Source organism: Borostomias antarcticus, assembly GCF_949987555.1.
Source record: "Borostomias antarcticus genome assembly, chromosome: 23".
In the NCBI taxonomy this organism is placed as follows: domain Eukaryota; kingdom Metazoa; phylum Chordata; class Actinopteri; order Stomiiformes; family Stomiidae; genus Borostomias; species Borostomias antarcticus.
In genome coordinates, this window is record NC_140256.1 from 14,737,466 (window position 1) to 14,754,489 (window position 17,024).

At 45.4% G+C, this 17,024-nt stretch overlaps 2 protein-coding genes across 2 annotated transcripts in view; one reads left to right on the forward strand and one right to left on the reverse strand.

Moving 5' to 3' along the window:
• The window catches only part of apba1a (amyloid beta (A4) precursor protein-binding, family A, member 1a), a gene marked incomplete at both ends in the record, with an annotated part of 44,041 nt that extends 37,997 nt beyond the window's left edge, over positions 1–6,044 (forward strand). Inside the window, 4 exons of the mRNA XM_084456860.1 lie at positions 1,578–1,790; positions 4,840–4,959; positions 5,577–5,717; positions 5,973–6,044. Coding sequence (XP_084312986.1) covers positions 1,578–1,790; positions 4,840–4,959; positions 5,577–5,717; positions 5,973–6,044 — 546 coding nt within the window. The remainder of the gene's footprint in view (positions 1–1,577; positions 1,791–4,839; positions 4,960–5,576; positions 5,718–5,972) is intronic.
• An 8,116-nt stretch (positions 6,045–14,160) lies between these two features.
• Positions 14,161–17,024, reverse strand: part of fam189a2 (family with sequence similarity 189 member A2) — a gene marked incomplete at both ends in the record, with an annotated part of 28,351 nt that continues 25,487 nt past the window's right edge. Inside the window, 2 exons of the mRNA XM_084457316.1 lie at positions 14,161–14,505; positions 14,893–15,206. Of these exons, the coding sequence (XP_084313442.1) occupies positions 14,161–14,505; positions 14,893–15,206 (659 nt within the window). The remainder of the gene's footprint in view (positions 14,506–14,892; positions 15,207–17,024) is intronic.

A 17,024-nucleotide genomic window follows, 5' to 3' on the forward strand; every position in this document is an offset into this window, starting at 1 on the left:
GCAGCCTCCTGCCAGAAACATTTCCCATGGGCACAAATAGTATCACCTCTAGTATTGGTGTCATCTCTAGTATTAGTATTGTCTCTAGTATTGGTGTCATCTCTAGTATTAGTAGTGTCTCTAGTATTGGTGTCATCTCTAGTATTAGTATTGTCTCTAGTATTGGTGTCATCTCTAGTATTAGTATTGTCTTTAGTATTGGTGTCATCTCTAGTATTAGTATTGTCTCTAGTATTGGTGTCATCTCTAGTATTAGTATTGTCTCTAGTATTGGTGTCATCTCTAGTATTAGTATTGTCTCTCATTGATATTGTCTCTAGTATTGGTGTCATCTCTAGTATTAGTATTGTCTCTAGTATTGGTGTCATCTCTAGTATTAGTATTGTCTCTAGTATTGGTGTCATCTCTAGTATTAGTATTGTCTCTAGTATTGGTGTCATCTCTAGTATTAGTATTGTCTCTAGTATTGGTGTCATCTCTAGTATTAGTATTGTCTCTAGTATTGGTGTCATCTCTAGTATTAGTATTGTCTCTAGTATTGGTGTCATCTCGTGTCATCTCTAGTATTAGTATTGTCTCTAGTATTGGTGTCATCTCTAGTATTAGTATTGTCTCTAGTATTGGTGTCATCTCTAGTATTAGTATTGTCTCTAGTATTGGTGTCATCTCTAGTATTAGTATTGTCTCTAGTATTGGTGTCATCTCGTGTCATCTCTAGTATTAGTATTGTCCCTAGTATTGGTGTCATCTCTAGTATTAGTATTGTCTCTAGTATTGGTGTCATCTCTAGTATTAGTATTGTCTCTAGTATTGGTGTCATCTCTAGTATTAGTATTGTCTCTAGTATTGGTGTCATCTCTAGTATTAGTATTGTCTCTAGTATTGGTGTCATCTCGTGTCATCTCTAGTATTAGTATTGTCTCTAGTATTGGTGTCATCTCTAGTATTAGTATTGTCTCTAGTATTGGTGTCATCTCTAGTATTAGTATTGTCTCTAGTATTGGTGTCATCTCTAGTATTAGTATTGTCTCTAGTATTGGTGTCATCTCGTGTCATCTCTAGTATTAGTATTGTCTCTAGTATTGGTGTCATCTCTAGTATTAGTATTGTCTCTAGTATTGGTGTCATCTCTAGTATTAGTATTGTCTCTAGTATTGGTGTCATCTCTAGTATTAGTATTGTCTCTAGTATTGGTGTCATCTCGTGTCATCTCTAGTATTTGTATTGTCTCTAGTATTGGTGTCATCTCTAGTATTAGTATTGTCTCTAGTATTGGTGTCATCTCTAGTATTAGTATTGTCTCTAGTATTGGTGTCATCTCTAGTATTAGTATTGTCTCTAGTATTGGTGTCATCTCTAGTATTAGTATTGTCTCTAGTATTGGTGTCATCTCGTGTCATCTCTAGTATTTGTATTGTCTCTAGTATTGGTGTCATCTCTAGTATTAGTATTGTCTCTAGTATTGGTGTCATCTCTAGTATTTGTATTGTCTCTAGTATTGGTGTCATCTCTAGTATTAGTATTGTCTCTCATTGATATTGTCTCTAGTATTGGTACTCTCTTCTGCTTCCTCTCAGATTTACATAGAGAAGGCCAAGGGGGAGATTCTGGGCGTGGTCATCGTGGAGAGTGGGTGGGGCTCCATCCTGCCCACCGTCATCATCGCCAACATGATGCATGCTGGTCCGGCAGAGAAGTCGGGCCGTCTGAACATTGGTGACCAGATCATGTCCATCAACGGCACCAGTCTGGTAGGACTGCCCCTGTCCACCTGTCAGAGCATCATCAAGGTACGGGACACACCTCTCTTTTCTCTCTCTCTCTTTCTCTCTCTCTCTTTCTCTCTCTCTCTTTCTCTCTCTCTCTCTCTATGTCTCTCTCTCTCTCTCTGTGGCTCTGGGCCAGTGTAACAACTGCATGGGGAGCGCGTTACAAATGCAGTACCGTCTCTCTCTCTCTCTTTCTCTCTCTTTCTCTCTCTGTCTCTCTCAATTCAATTCAATTCACGCTTTATTGGCATGAATATCAGTTGAACAGTATTGCCAAAGCATCAAGAATACAATTCAATAATTACATGAGGAAACAAATTAAGTATACAATTGATTAAGTAAACTAACAGATAGATAGAAGAATAGGTCAATAAAGATACAATTAACAAAAAATATATACATACAAAATCAAATGTCACATGTAAAACAAATAAATACATAAATTAACTTTGCACTTTTAAATGCACTTGAAAATAAATAAATAGATAAAAGAAATAACAATGAGCAGTAGTAATTAACAGTAAAGATTTGTATAGTAAATGATCATTAACAAAGTAACAGATGTATGTGTGTAAGCAGTATGTGTGTCTGTGTGTGTGTGTGTGTGTGTGTGTAAGTGTAATAGTGACATTTCTAGAAAATATATAGCATGAAAAAAAGATGCATATACATACACATACCATTAGTACAGTAACAGATGTGTGTGTGTGTGTGTGTGTGTGTGTGTGTGTGTGTGTGTGTGTGTGTGTGTGTGTGTGTGTGTGTGTGTGTGAGTGAGAGAGAGAGAGAGAATTATGTGTGTGTTTTGTGTGTCTAGGTTACTCACTGTCCCTCAGGTTGTGGCATGCTGATAGGTATTGGGCATACTGTACATGCCTTGTCTCCTTCTCCTAGGAGTATGTTTAATTAAGAGAGATCATTAAGCTCTTTAAAGTCTGGAATAACATAGTTGAACTTGTTAAAGTCGTTGTTTCTGACTTCACTGAATGTATTACAGTGTAGGAGGAAGTGCATCTCTGTCTCTTCCTCACCTGTCCAACAGTGACCACAGACTCTCTCCTCTGTCTCTTCCTCACCTGTCCAACAGTGACCACAGACTTCTCCTCTGTCTCTACCTCACCTGTCCAACAGTGACCACAGACTCTCTCCTCTGTCTGTACCTCACCTGTCCAACAGTGACCACAGACTCTCTCCTCTGCCTCTACCTCACCTGTCCAACAGTGACCACAGACTCTCTCCTCTGTCTCTACCTCACCTGTCCAACAGTGACCACAGACTCTCTCCTCTGTCTCTACCTCACCTGTCCAACAGTGACCACAGACTCTCTCCTCTGTCTCTACCTCACCTGTCCAACAGTGACCACAGACTCTTCCCTCTGTCTCTACCTCACCTGTCCAACAGTGACCACAGACTCTCTCCTCTGTCTCTACCTCACCTGTCCAACAGTGACCACAGACTCTCTCCTCTGTCTGTACCTCACCTGTCCAACAGTGACCACAGACTCTCTCCTCTGTCTCTACCTCACCTGTCCAACAGTGACCACAGACTCTTCCCTCTGTCTCTACCTCACCTGTCCAACAGTGACCACAGACTCTCTCCTCTGTCTCTACCTCACCTGTCCAACAGTGACCACAGACTCTCTCCTCTGTCTGTACCTCACCTGTCCAACAGTGACCACAGACTCTCTCCTCTGTCTCTACCTCACCTGTCCAACAGTGACCACAGACTCTCTCCTCTGTCTGTACCTCACCTGTCCAACAGTGACCACAGACTCTCTCCTCTGTCTCTACCTCACCTGTCCAACAGTGACCACAGACTCTCTCCTCTGTCTCTACCTCACCTGTCCAACAGTGACCACAGACTCTCTCCTCTGTTGGTAGACGTGTCGTCCTTTCTCTCTGGCTGGACTGTGATCACTCAGTCTTTCTCTATGACTGGACTGTGGTCACTCAGTCTTTCTCTAAGGCTGGACTGTGGTCACTCAGTCTTTCTCTATGGCTGGACTGTGATCACTCAGTCTTTCTCTATGGCTGGACTGTGGTCACTCAGTCTTTCTCTATGGCTGGACTGTGATCACTCAGTCTTTCTCTATGGCTGGACTGTGGTCACTCAGTCTTTCTCTATGGCTGGACTGTGATCACTCAGTCTTTCTCTATGGCTGGACTGTGGTCACTCAGTCTGTATCTGGTCAAGATCTGTCTCTGCTTTGTATCTCTGGAAGGTGAAGAGGTATTCTGACTATTTATATTCATGGTTTGGGGCCAGATAGCTATTCAGTTTGCTTTGTGTTTTGGTTTGAGTCGTCCAGTGTTCCAGATGGGCATCTTTTGTTAATTTAATAATTTGGTTGATTCTGATCAGTGGTTGTGAAGCAGTGCTGGTCTGAGGTTGAGGTTGTACAGTATTGGGTGTTATGTAATCAGTAAGTCTCAGGACCAGCTGACCGAAGGGACTCTTTTGGGAGTTAGGTTCTTGGGTTTGTAGTGCCTGAAATCTTAGTGTGTCTTGGGGGCTCAATTTGAGACAGAATTTAAAAGTTCTTTTTTTAATGTTAATAATCAGTGGATAACTGATAATTCTTCCCTGCATGCATTGGATGGTGTTTTTCTTTGGATGTTTAATATGGACCTACAGAATTCTGCATGCAGGGCCTCAATGGAATGCTTGTCCCATTTAGTGTAGTCGTGATGACAAACTTCACTGCCATAAAGGGCGATTGGGAGAATTGCACTGTCAAAAATGTTCGTCAAAATTCTAATTGGTATGTCTACTTTGTAAAATTGTCTCTTAATTGCATAGAATGCTCCACATGCTTTTTGTGTCAGTGCATTCACTGCCAGACCAAAGTTACCCGAGGCCCTGATTTTGAGCCCCAGGTAATGATAATGGATGATCATGATAAAGGATGTGATCTAAATGAATAACCTAAGCTCTCTTTCTCTCTCTCTTTCTCCCTGTCTCTCTCTTTCTGTCTGTCTGTTCATTCATCCTTTCTTCTTCTGTTTTCTCTACTCCTCCCTCCTTCCTAAACTCCCCTCGTGTCTCCACCTCTCCTGTCCTCCATACCCAGGGTCTGAAGAGCCAGGCTCGTATCAAGCTCAACATCGTCAGGTGTCCCCCGGTGACCACCGTACTCATCAGACGACCCGACCTCCGCTACCAGCTGGGCTTCAGCGTCCAGAACGGCATTGTGGGTAGCCTCTCCACTGAGCACCACATATATAGAAGTGCAGTCAGATGGAATTATCCGCTCGGTGTGACACTACTTGTTTCTGACGCTGTGACATGTGGCTAGCCTGGCCTTGTGTTGCTTTCTGACGCTGTGATACTGTATGTGGCTAGCCTGGCCTTGTGTTGCTTTCTGACGCTGTGATACTGTATGTGGCTAGCCTGGCCTTGTGTTGTTTTTGACACTGTGATACTGTATGTGGCTAGCCTGGCCCTGTGTTGTTTCTGACGCTGTGATACTGTATGTGGCTAGCCTGGCCTTGTGTTGTTTCTGACGCTGTGATACTGTATGTCGCTAGCCTGGCCTTGTGTTGCTTTCGCCAGTTGAGCTAATGATATGGAGCTGTTGAATATTTTGATGAAACGACTGTGAACTCTCTTTGAACAAGAGAGATATTTTGCAGTACTTTCAAATGATTTTTGAATACTGCTGGCTTGCTTACCGCAAGAGCAAGGTTGGAAGGAACACCCACCAAGCATTTCAAAGTTCTGTACCTTAATAAGCACTTCTCTTCATGCTTTAAGATCATGACTGTTTCTCATTGTGATCTTTGTCCTGGTCCCTCCTCCACCCTGCAGATCTGCAGTCTGATGAGGGGGGGCATCGCTGAGAGGGGCGGAGTCAGGGTGGGCCACCGCATCATCGAGATCAACGGCCAGAGCGTGGTGGCCACGCCCCATGAGAAGATCGTCCACATCCTGTCCAATGCAGTGGGAGAGGTAAGGCTCATGGAAGAATCTGATCTACTGTAGAAGGCCTTGGTCAGAGGAGAGGGATATTACTGTGTCCTGATTTATTGATAATACAGAATATCAGTGTAGTCAGTCTTGGGGGATGTGGTCGTTATACATACATATAGAGCCCTCATCCTTCTGTTCTTTCTTTCACACTTAACCCTCTTTCTCTCTCCCTCCCCCCCCTCTCTCTCTCTCTCTCTCTCTCTCTCCCTCCCTCCCTCCATCTCTTGTCCACAGATCCACATGAAGACGATGCCAGCAGCCATGTATCGGCTGTTAACTGCCCAAGAGCAACCCGTTTACATCTAAACACTGACCTCACCCCCCTGACTTTTCACTTTTCACCTTTGACCCCCTGTACTGAACCCCCTCACCTCCAGCATCACTGCACATACTCGCAGAGGTGATCCCTCCCAACTCCCCCCCCCCCCATTCGGGCTCACAACTGAACCTTATGAGTAAACCTATCTCACCTTCTCGCCCACTTTGTTGTCCAGCCTGATGGTTTTTGCTGTAGAGAGCAGAGTGTGGCTGCGTCAGACATCTAGCTGAAGATTCCTCCATCACAGGCTGCTGAGGCTCTGGATGTCTGTCTCTGACTCTTTGTCTCTATCTCTCTCCCTTTCTCCCTTTTCCCCACACCTGCTGCTCTCTCCCAGTGTCATTGTGAATACCTGTGTGATGTCCCACACAAACAGCAGAGAGAGGTTATGTGGAAACCTGATAAATAAGCGCGCTGCCCTCAACCACCTCATTCCTCCTCACAACATTCCACACCGTTCCTGCGTTAACGAGGCTCCTGGCCCCGATGATAGGTATTCCTGACTTTGGACGGTCCATCGGAGAAGACCAAGGGAACGTTTCCACTTTTAATCTTCACATGTACATGTTTTATCCTCGGGTCGATCCAACAAGCATTCCATTTTGTTTTGTTTTCATTTGTCGGCACCCGCATCTGCTGAAGGCCTGACCTCCCTGTGGAGTCTAGGCAGACTGACCTCCCTGTGGAGTCTAGGCCTGACCTCCCTGTGGAGTCTAGGCCTGACCTCCCTGTGGAGTCTAGGCCTGACCTCCCTGTGGATTCTAGGCCTGACCTCCCTGTGGAGTCTAGGCCTGACCTCCCTGTGGATTCTAGGACTGACCTCCCTGTGGAGTCTAGGCCTGACCTCCCTGTGGAGTCTAGGCCTGACCTCCCTGTGGAGTCTAGGCCTGACCTCCCTGTGGATTCTAGGCCTGACCTCCCTGTGGATTCTAGGCCTGACCTCCCTGTGGAGTCTAGGCCTGACCTCCCTGTGGAGTCTAGGCCTGACCTCCTTGTGGAGTCTAGGCCTGACCTCCTTGTGGAGTCTAGTCAGACCAAAGGATTTACAACGTTCCCAGGAATTCTCGGTCCACCCAGTAAACCCTCCTTCCAGGAAATGTGTCCACAAGAACTTGCTATGCGTTCCCTTGGAAGAAAGCAGCACATCATCAAACTACCATATGTCTACGGGATTTTACAGTCCTCTCTCGTCCATAACACACAGCACAGTCATGCGATACATTTAAAAGTCACAGAGATGCTGTGGCTGAAACTACAGGATGAACCTAGAGAGACTCTGGCAGAGCGACAGAGCAAAGCGCTGCATCATGATCTCCACTGCTGGAGAGAGGCAGGGAGCTATGGGTTCACATTCGGGTACTTTGCCAGAAGCTATAAGCTAAAATGTAACAAAATGTTCTAACAGAACACAAGTGAAAAATGTACAGACACCCAGACCAAGCCTCTGTCTAGTGTTTGATACAGTTTTAGTGATCAGGAAAGTTTCAACAATTTGAAGTAGTCACCACCTCAAAAGTGCAATGTTCTTGTTTTGCAATGTATCTTATATTTGTATTGCATTCTTTTAATTAGATGTTTATTTAATAGATTTTATTTTTTATTTTGTCTTAAATTGTCAGATTACACTTTTACTATGTATGCTAATCTACACAGGGCATAAAATTACAATTGAAACTCATTCTTTATACTTGACTGATACTTCTCATAAAAGAGATGGCGCATAATTTGCTTCTTTTGAAAAAAAAAACATTATTTATTGTTTATTTTATTTCATAAATGTCAGGAATTGAAGGTATACTGAAGACATATCATCTAGTTCTGGATTGAAGGTTCTCTGAATGGGCATATCGCCTCTGTTCTCGTGTTCATGACTGACAAGTCTTAACAGTGTGTGTGTGCGTGCGTGCGTGCATGCGTGCGTGTGTGTGTGTGTAGTTTAGAATAGGAGGCTACATGTCCCTCCTAGACCTCGTCCTAATCTGAGTTGATAGAATGATGTTTTGTTAGTGCATGTAAGTAAATCACTATGGCTTCACAGCACTGCTGCTGAACGTGGAAGCGACCGGCCAGTGGAACCAGAAGGTTGGTTGTTTGTGTTCGTAGATTCATGGCCAGGTTGGTCTAACTACTGGCTTGTGTACCACAGTTACTGTATTCGTTTGTTCCAAGCGGAGCACCGATCACCGCTGCTGTTATCAGGATTGGCGACGTGTCACTTTGCCCATGGAGAAAGAGAAAGGGCAGACTTGTATTGCACCATCCACATAAGAAATGCGACTCACCGCCCACTCTGACAGATGTGAAGTCGTCATGATATATTGCATTATTATTTACAATAATGAACTGAAGTTTTGATGAATAGGAATTGTACAATGGTCGAAGAACGTGAAATGGTGAAAACGAGATCATGAGACAAAGCTTCATGGGAAGTTCCTGGCTGCGGTGTCTAGGAGGGAGCACATCCTGTCGCTACACCTCTGTATTCGTATGTAGTTGCTGCTGGTGCCCTGTCATGAGGCTTGGGTGTGAAATGTTGCCCCCCCACTCCGTCCACCCTAACACCGTTGATTGTTCCAAGTGTCTCTCTAACCCCTGAAGCTGATTTTGGCCTTATTACTATTATTATTTTTATTATGGTACTGGACTCCTGATTCTGAAGATGAGTTTAACGTCAACCATATTACCTTCCAGCATGGAGTGTCTGAGCTACAGTATCCGCTACGCTGTTTCAGTCCTGCTTCTAGTGTGTGTGGCGTGTGACCATAAACTTTATTCCACGTTGAAAACCAAAACCAGCTGGATACATAATAGACTTTATATATATATATATATATATATATATATATATATATATATAAAAAGGTATATACTTCTAATGGCTCTTTTGTGTGTTGAGTTTGGATTGATTATATAAGCAAGCTTCAATTAATAATAATATTAATGTGAAAGAAAGTTCAGTGTGTAGGCAAGGTCCCTTAAAGTGACTCTTAAAGAACCTGGGAACAGTAGATTGTGTAAAATGACCATGTACATATTTGGCCTGAGTGGGGGTTAACTGCAGGAGGGTGTTATATAGACCTTGCCCATATTTGACAGGGATAGTAGACCATTGTGATGCAATGAAGTTGTCCTTTGTGGAGAATCACTTGAGATGGTGACAGTGGGGGGTTGGCTAGCTAGTGTTTATAAAAGCACTTGTTTTGAATGTAATTAATCTTGTTTGTCAACGTGTCTAAAGATTAAAAAAAAAGAGAAAAATACACTTTCTGTAAAGCAATGGCAATATTAATTTATTTGCTAGCTTTTCTGTGATGTTACATTGAGCTACATTCCTGTGCCAGAACAGGAATGTTTGTAACAGTATTTACAACAATAAACTACTTGCAGAAGAATGGGACTGTAGTTGTGGCTTAATCATTTGGTTTCTAAATATTTTAAATGACCTTTGACCTATACGAATGGTGTTTCTCAATATGCATACTTCAGTGCTCCAAGCATGCAAGCATGGAAGTTACAAAGTATGAAACAGAGCATGGATGAAAGTTCCTGGATGTGTGCTCCATCTAATCCATATTGCGTATAGTGGAGAGGATGTGGTCGTTTTGTTTTTTTGTCACCATTTAGTATGTAGTCCAAAATCTCTATGGGAAATATGAATTTGATTTGCGAAAAATGATGAAAATAAGATCTGTGTTTAATAGACTCCCAGAATAGAGTAGGCTACGTTTTGTTCTAAAAGTTTAAAATACATTATTGAAGGTGAGTTTTGTGAATTTTGAAGCCCCTTTTTGGTTCTGAGGTTGATGTTGAGATATGCTTTTAACCATTTTGAAACTGAGAAGGATGTCAGATACTGCCATGGCTGCAGTGGGCGGGTGGAGAGTCCAGTCTTAGCTGGCTAGCAGAATGATGGAGATGGGTTAAGTGGTTAAGTGGTTCAGCGAAACGAGGGAAGTAAAGCCTTATCCTGATGAGTGCTTTGCTTGGTGGGAGCAAAATCATTACCATGGCAACTTCCATGAAAGTAATTTACATCAGACAGAATGTACATCTGGATAAATCTGGTGTTCAGCACACAGACCTTGATCGGAGCGATCATGTAACCACATTCATTTTTCCCATAGAGAAAAAAAGCTTAGAACTAGAATCGTTATTTGGGCACAGACGGACATTCTGCCCAACGTAAATTCCTCTTATGATTACCACTGGATCTTTTGCTGGACGCATGTCTATGTTAATATGCCTCCAACTAGAAATGGTGCTCAGAGAGCACAAACCTCCACCCCTGAATGCATTTTGTGGCTCTGTGCACGCCAAAATGGATGGGTTCTATATTGGCTCATGCTACACCCCTCCACTGAGTTTCATGAAAAGCGGTCTGCTAGATTTTGCGTAATCCTAGTCTAAAAACATAATGTATATACTATAATGCATCGGTAATAGCAACGTTCTTGCATTCCACTAGGGCCAGTAGCATCTGTTAATAGCAACATAATCACAACAATGAACAGTAGATTATTAAACCATCTTATTGCATGGCCTTTTTCTTTTTCATTATGTATTTGTCCTACAGAAAGTTAAAATTGCTTGAGGTTCTTTTGTATTAACTATTTTAATCACTGATATTTTCATTCACTACTTGCGTTCGAATAAATGCTTAGATCAAACAAAATAAGATAAATTAAAACTAAAAAAGCCCGCTCCACTTAAACATTCAACAACTGTACATGCTGACGACATGCATCATAGGTGGGGGACGACAGGTTGAATATGCACTTTGAGAAGTCCTTTCGCTTAGCAAGAGCAGGAGTGCTTCTTAAATGTGCTCGTCCCACAGAACACACTCAGGAAGTGAACTCCGAGTACAGGAGTATGGATCTTAAAGGGGTAGTGTGCTATTTTGGACATTTAGCCCCATTTGTGGTCTGTCTACAATGAACCTGAAACATAGAGACCATCATTTCACTGATTGTTCCAGTATTGAGCTAGCTGCAGTTTCTATGCAGGCTCTCACTGGGCTACAATGGAAGTCAATGGGGCATGTGTAAATGTGTTGAAAAACTACAGTATGATAAATCTGCTTTTCCGGGACGGGAAGCACAGGGTGTAATCTTACCAGTCTCGGTATGCTCTCCTGTTAAATATATCACAATCCAAATATTTTTGCATGGCTTGGACATAAGCATTCCCCTGGCGCTTGTTTTCACGGTTTCCACGGAGGACTATGTGGAAGTCTTGCCAAACACCTACACATATTTGGATTGCGATACATTTCACAAGAGAGCATACCGAGACTGGTAAGATTACACCCTGTGCTTCCCGTCTTAGAAAAGCACATTTATCATAGTTTTCCAACGCATTTACGGGTGCCCCAATGACTTCCATTGTAGCCCAGTGAGAGCCTGCAGAAAAACTGCAGCTAGCTCAATACTGGAACGATCAGTGAACTTATGGTCTCTATGCTTCAGGTTCATGGTAGACAGACCACAAATAGGGCAAAATGTAAAAAACCCCATCTCTTTCACTTCCTGTTTACCTTTCAACAACCCTCTGGACCCATGTTTACAAACAATCACTGGTTTGAAAAAGATGCAGAAAACACTGAAAACCTTTTTTTTTTATTTTTTTTATTCTTATTGTACATTTGATATATTTGATATAATCAGACAGTTTAAAATCATCCTTCATTTATATGACAGGTCAAGTTTTTAGGTAAGCCTCTTTTCCAATTCAGCTGTGACACTGCAATACACTGTATGCATATTTTTATTTTATAAGACTACAATTATTTAAAATATGTACTCAACAATCCCGTGGAGACCATATCCAAGCACTACAGAGAATGCAGGCTACCGGAGCAGCTCTATCCACAGCACTGCGTGCTACCAGTGGATAGGGAAAAGATGTAACAGTGGATCAACAAGCTGTCCAGCCCAGATACCTGTGAGAGTGCCCTGCTCAAACTCAGCGCGTCTGTGCTAGACCTGGCAACCTGTTCTTTGGCACTCGTCCTCCTGCAGGATCCCTCAACCACCTCCCCAGCCCACCGGTCCAACAGAGGCTGCACATGCCCCCGCCCCTTCTGCACTGCCCCTTCCCATCCAGGAACAAGCTCAGCCCTCCTTACTGCACACATCCCTCTACGACTCTACCCCTTTTTACACACAGAGCAAACCACCACCATTCAGGCTCAAAGTCTAGAGTCAGAGGAAAATGAATCTATCTTTACGAATGAGGTTCTCAAACGTGTTTTGTGATAACCATGGGGCCAGCGTTTGTTTTTAAAATATCACACCGTTTGTCTTAGAATGTGCGTTGGTGAGAACAGATGAACAGGAAGCGGCACTTCCATTCCCCTGTACCTTTGCATCATGGAGTCAGGCAGTGAGCTGTCCAAGACAGTAGTGACTTGTAAACTACAGAAAATTCTCCTTGATGACACAGGGCTGGCACACTGTACATTTGTCCAACTTACGAACGCTTCTCCCATGCCGCCAGATACTGGTCCTTCATCTCTAAAGAGCCCTCTGATCATTAATCTATATATCTCTTTTTGGGACAACGCCAAAGCCAGAGAGGCCCCTCACTGGTGTCTTCCAGACCAGCTCAAAGACACCACTTCTGCCCAGGTTCTGAAAGACGACACCACCACCGAGTGCTGGCAGGCCCAGCTGGGTATTCCCTTTCCCACACCGTATCTCCTCACAAGTCTCTCCAGTAAGGACCCAGCATTACGGACACATAAGGACACTTAAATTCTTTCTCTTTTTTTTGTAAAGAAGGTTTTGAATGGAAAATGCCCTGAGCCTTTTTGCCATGGTCAAGCTGCCCTGTCTTAGCCTGGGTCCAGACGTTCAAATCCAGCCACTGATAGTTTGCTGATTCCTGAAGTTCTCAACAGAGTTGACAATTCTGTCAGATAGCAGGCTCGCCCTGTCTCTTTCTCACACAAGACTGTGGATGTTTTCTTTCTGATTTTAGTTTCCATGGTTTCCAGGATGTCTCTCGGCAGTCTAGAAAAAGGGTTCTTCAGTCCACTGTACAATGTTACACCTCACCCCCCAAAAAAGGTTTTCAGGTAAAAAAGAAATAAAGGCACTCAGCTGAACTTGACAGTAAAGTGTTCAGTATTATATAGGGACCATGCAGTTTCCCTAAAATGTATTGAGTGCAACAAGGCAGCCTTAAAGGATAAGGCTCTTTTTCGACAACCTGGACTTTATATACGGCATATTATAAGACGTTTGATTCACTGAGATAACTTTGGTGTAATTCGGAGGCCTGTAGAAGAAATTAAAAATCCAGTGCGAGCCAGCACAACTAGCAATTCATAAAAATAGATTGATGAAAACAACTGTTTTGCGGCAGAAAATACATTTTTTAGAAGCTGCATTCTCGGTGCCCCGTCCGCCGCCATTACATGGATATACTTGGCTCGCGCTGGATTTTAAATTTCTTCTACAGGCCTCCGAATTACACCAAAGTTATCTCTGTGAGTCAAACGTCTTATAATATGCCGTAACTAAGGTCCAGGTTGTCAAAAAAGAGCCTTATCATAATCAGTCAAGGGCTAGCCTTGTGTCAGTGCCAGTCATACATAACTGTTCAGAACATAACTTAAAAAAAAATCTGGTCTCAAAATCTGTCCTAAGCAATACCTCTGACTATCTATCTCTGTCATACCATACAGTCCATGTCATAAACACATATGTGTATGAGTGATAACAACAACCCAAAGCAGACACAGATCTTAAGATAACACAATTTGGAAACCATTTTCAAAACCTTTGGCTCTGATACAGTATGGATCAGAATAAGGTGCCCAAAATCTTCTCAAATTCACCCCACATTTAAACTCCAACAGTATGAGCACAGCACAAATTTAAAAAACACACACTTATACACACACACACGCACACTTGCACACACTCTGTTACAAGGCTAGTACTTGCAGTCTGTGGGACATGAAAAGGGTTCTTTAGAATGGCTTTTCCCATTAGCTGTGAAACAGTTGCTTTCCCAGTCTTCACCACTAGTTTCCCTTGAGCAGTACCATGAAGTTTCTGCTTTGGGGGGTGTTCAATGGTTGACAGAGAAGCCCCATCAGAGCACAGTCTCTCTGAACACCCCTATCAGACTGTGGGGGCGCTCGTGGTGGTCCAGACGGGACCCGGCTCTTGACCCTGACCTTGACGCCACCCTGGACCCGGCTCTTGACCCTGACCTTGACGCCACCCTGGACCCGGCTCTGGACCCAGCCGCCCGGCGCTCCGGAGGCTGTAGCTCCACCCAGGTGAAGGTGCTGAGGTCCCCGCAGCTGCGCAGGTGGAGCAGGCCTGGCCTCTTCCTCAGGGGGAGGGTCTGGGAGGAGGGGTCCACCTGGGGATGGACGGGTCTGGGGAGGAGAGGCTGATTGGCTGGAGCCCCCGTTTCTGATACAGTGATCACCTGCAGGGAGACACCAAGAGGACAGATGGGGTGTTAGAGGGAATTACTCACCATTCATCATGCATGTTTTATATATGACATTCTCCCTAATTTCAAAATACATTATAATATGGAAATACTGTGCTACGAGCTGAGAGAGTGAGGCACCCGAAGATGTGGGTTTATTTGCTTATTAGCAACAGCTAGCATTAGCTTTGTTGAGTGGAAAACACCTGCCTACAAAATACCAAAAAACCCTCCTTTTTAGTTGATTTGAGGTTGAAAGATTTAGTTGATTTTTAGTTGATTTGAGATTGAAAACGCCTCAGAAGAACACAACGAAGGTAAGCTAAACTAACCTATGCTAAGCTAAACTGTAGCCGCTCACATTCCCGCTTCCCTCCGTACTTGTTCGATGTAGCTGGCACAGCGGACAGCCTCCTCCATGTGCTCCTGGTCGGAGCGCAGCACGCTACGGATGCTATCCACCAGCTCCTGGACCTCCGGGGCCAGGCCCTCCGCCGCCGGCTGCTCCAGGAAGCGCGTCACTAGCTGCTGGGTGTGACGGTAGCTCTGATAGTCCACCATGGAGGAGGGCCGGGGGCGCCGCGGAGCCCTGTTGCCCCGCCGGAGGGTGACAGCCTGGGGCTGGGAGGCCAGGGCCGACTGGGAGGTCTGGGTGGAGGAGTCGGTGGTTTGCGTGGTCGCCTCGTAGCTCAGGACTGGGGGGAGGATGACAGAAGTGGGGTTATAACCATTCTAATATCTTTCAGTCGTGATTATTTTGTTCAACAAAATAAAAGTTCGGAAATGTTTTACATTGTGACATATCTGGCATTCAATGGGGGATCTCGGAGCAACAGTTGGCCCCAGAGGCAAGGTGCGCAGGCCCACCCATGTGTGGACATGCCCTGGCTCCTGCCAACCACTGTCCCAGCTATGGGCAAATAGCATGAACAGATGGGGCTCATAGCCATGGTAGGCAACCCATCTAGGAGAAGGTCACGCCGAACAAAAACCAGAGGTGCTGCTCGCGCCTGGCTCCGCACCGTATACCATCTGGAGGTGTGGAGCAAGGGCGGATGAGGGCTTTAAGCCTAAAACTGCCAGAGTAGGGTTGTGAGGAGTTGCGCCCCACAGTCCTTAACCAGCAAAAAACCCTGATGGAAGAACACCGAAGAGAGAGAGATACCCAGCCCGGTGGAAGCCCAGGGCCCCCGTCTGGAGCCAGGCCCGGACGGAGGGCCCGTCTGCGAGCGCCTTGTGGCCGAGCTTTCCACGGAGCCCGGCCGGGCCCAGCCCGAAAGAGCAACGTGGGAACAACATCTCCATCTCGTCCGTCCCGTGGACCCACCACCCGTGGGAGGAACTGTCAGGGTCGGCGCTGCCAAATAGGTGGCAGTGAAGGCGGTGGGCACCGACGGACAAAGGTTGGCTCTGGGGACATGGAACGTGACCTCGCTGGGGGGGAAGGAGCCGTAGCTTGTGAGGGAGGTGGAGCGATACCAATTACACCTGGTGGGGCTAATCTCCACGCACAGCACTGGCGCCGGAACCAAACTCATGGATAGGGGTTGGACCCTGTTCTTCTCCGGAGTTGCTCACGGTATGAGGCATAAGGCAGGTGTGGCTATACTAGCTAGCCCCCAGCTAAGCGCCTCTGTGCTAGAGTTCACCCCAGTGGACGAGAGGGTCGCCTCCCTGCACCTTAGGACTGTGGGGGGGGACTCTGACTGTGGTTTGTGCTTATGCACCGAACAGCAGTTCGGAGTACTCGCCTTCCTGCAGACCCTAAGTGGAGTCTTATTTGGGGCTCCTGCAGGGGACTCTGTCCTATTGGGGGACTTCAATGCACACGTGGGCAATGATGGAGACACTTGGAGGGGCGCGATTGGGAGGCATGGAAAACCCAAGCGTGTAGTGAGGGTGAACTGGGAACGTCTGGAGGAAGAGCCTGTCCGGTAGTATCTGGGGGTCTTGTTCACGAGTGAGGGAACCATGGAGAGGGAGTTTGGCCGGAGAATCAGAGTAGCTGGTGCGGTTCTGCAGTCGCTTTACAGCACTGTTGTGATGAAAAGAGAGCTGAGCCAAAAGGCAAAGCTCTTGATCTACCGGTCTATTTTCGTCCCGAGGGTGGCTGGGGTCTCCCTGAGATATTGGGTGAGAAGTTCAGACATCCGGGAGGGACTCAGGAGTAGAGCCGCTGCTCCTTTGCGTCGAAAGGAGCCAGTTGAGGTGGTTCGGGCATCTAGTGAGGATGCCCCCTGGGCGCCTCCCTAGGGAGGTGTTCCAGGCGTGTCCGGCTGGGAGGAGGCCGCGGGGTAGACCCAGGACTAGGTGGCGGGACTACATCTCCGCACTGGCCTGTGAGCGGCTAATGATTCCTCAGGCAGAGCTGGTTGATGCTGCTAGGGAAAGGGATGTCTGGGGCCCCCTGCTGGAACTGCTGCCTCTGCGACCCGACCCCGGATAAGCGGATGAAGATGGATGGATGGATGGATGGATGGATGGGGGACATCTGTTGAAAGCGTTAGCTATGT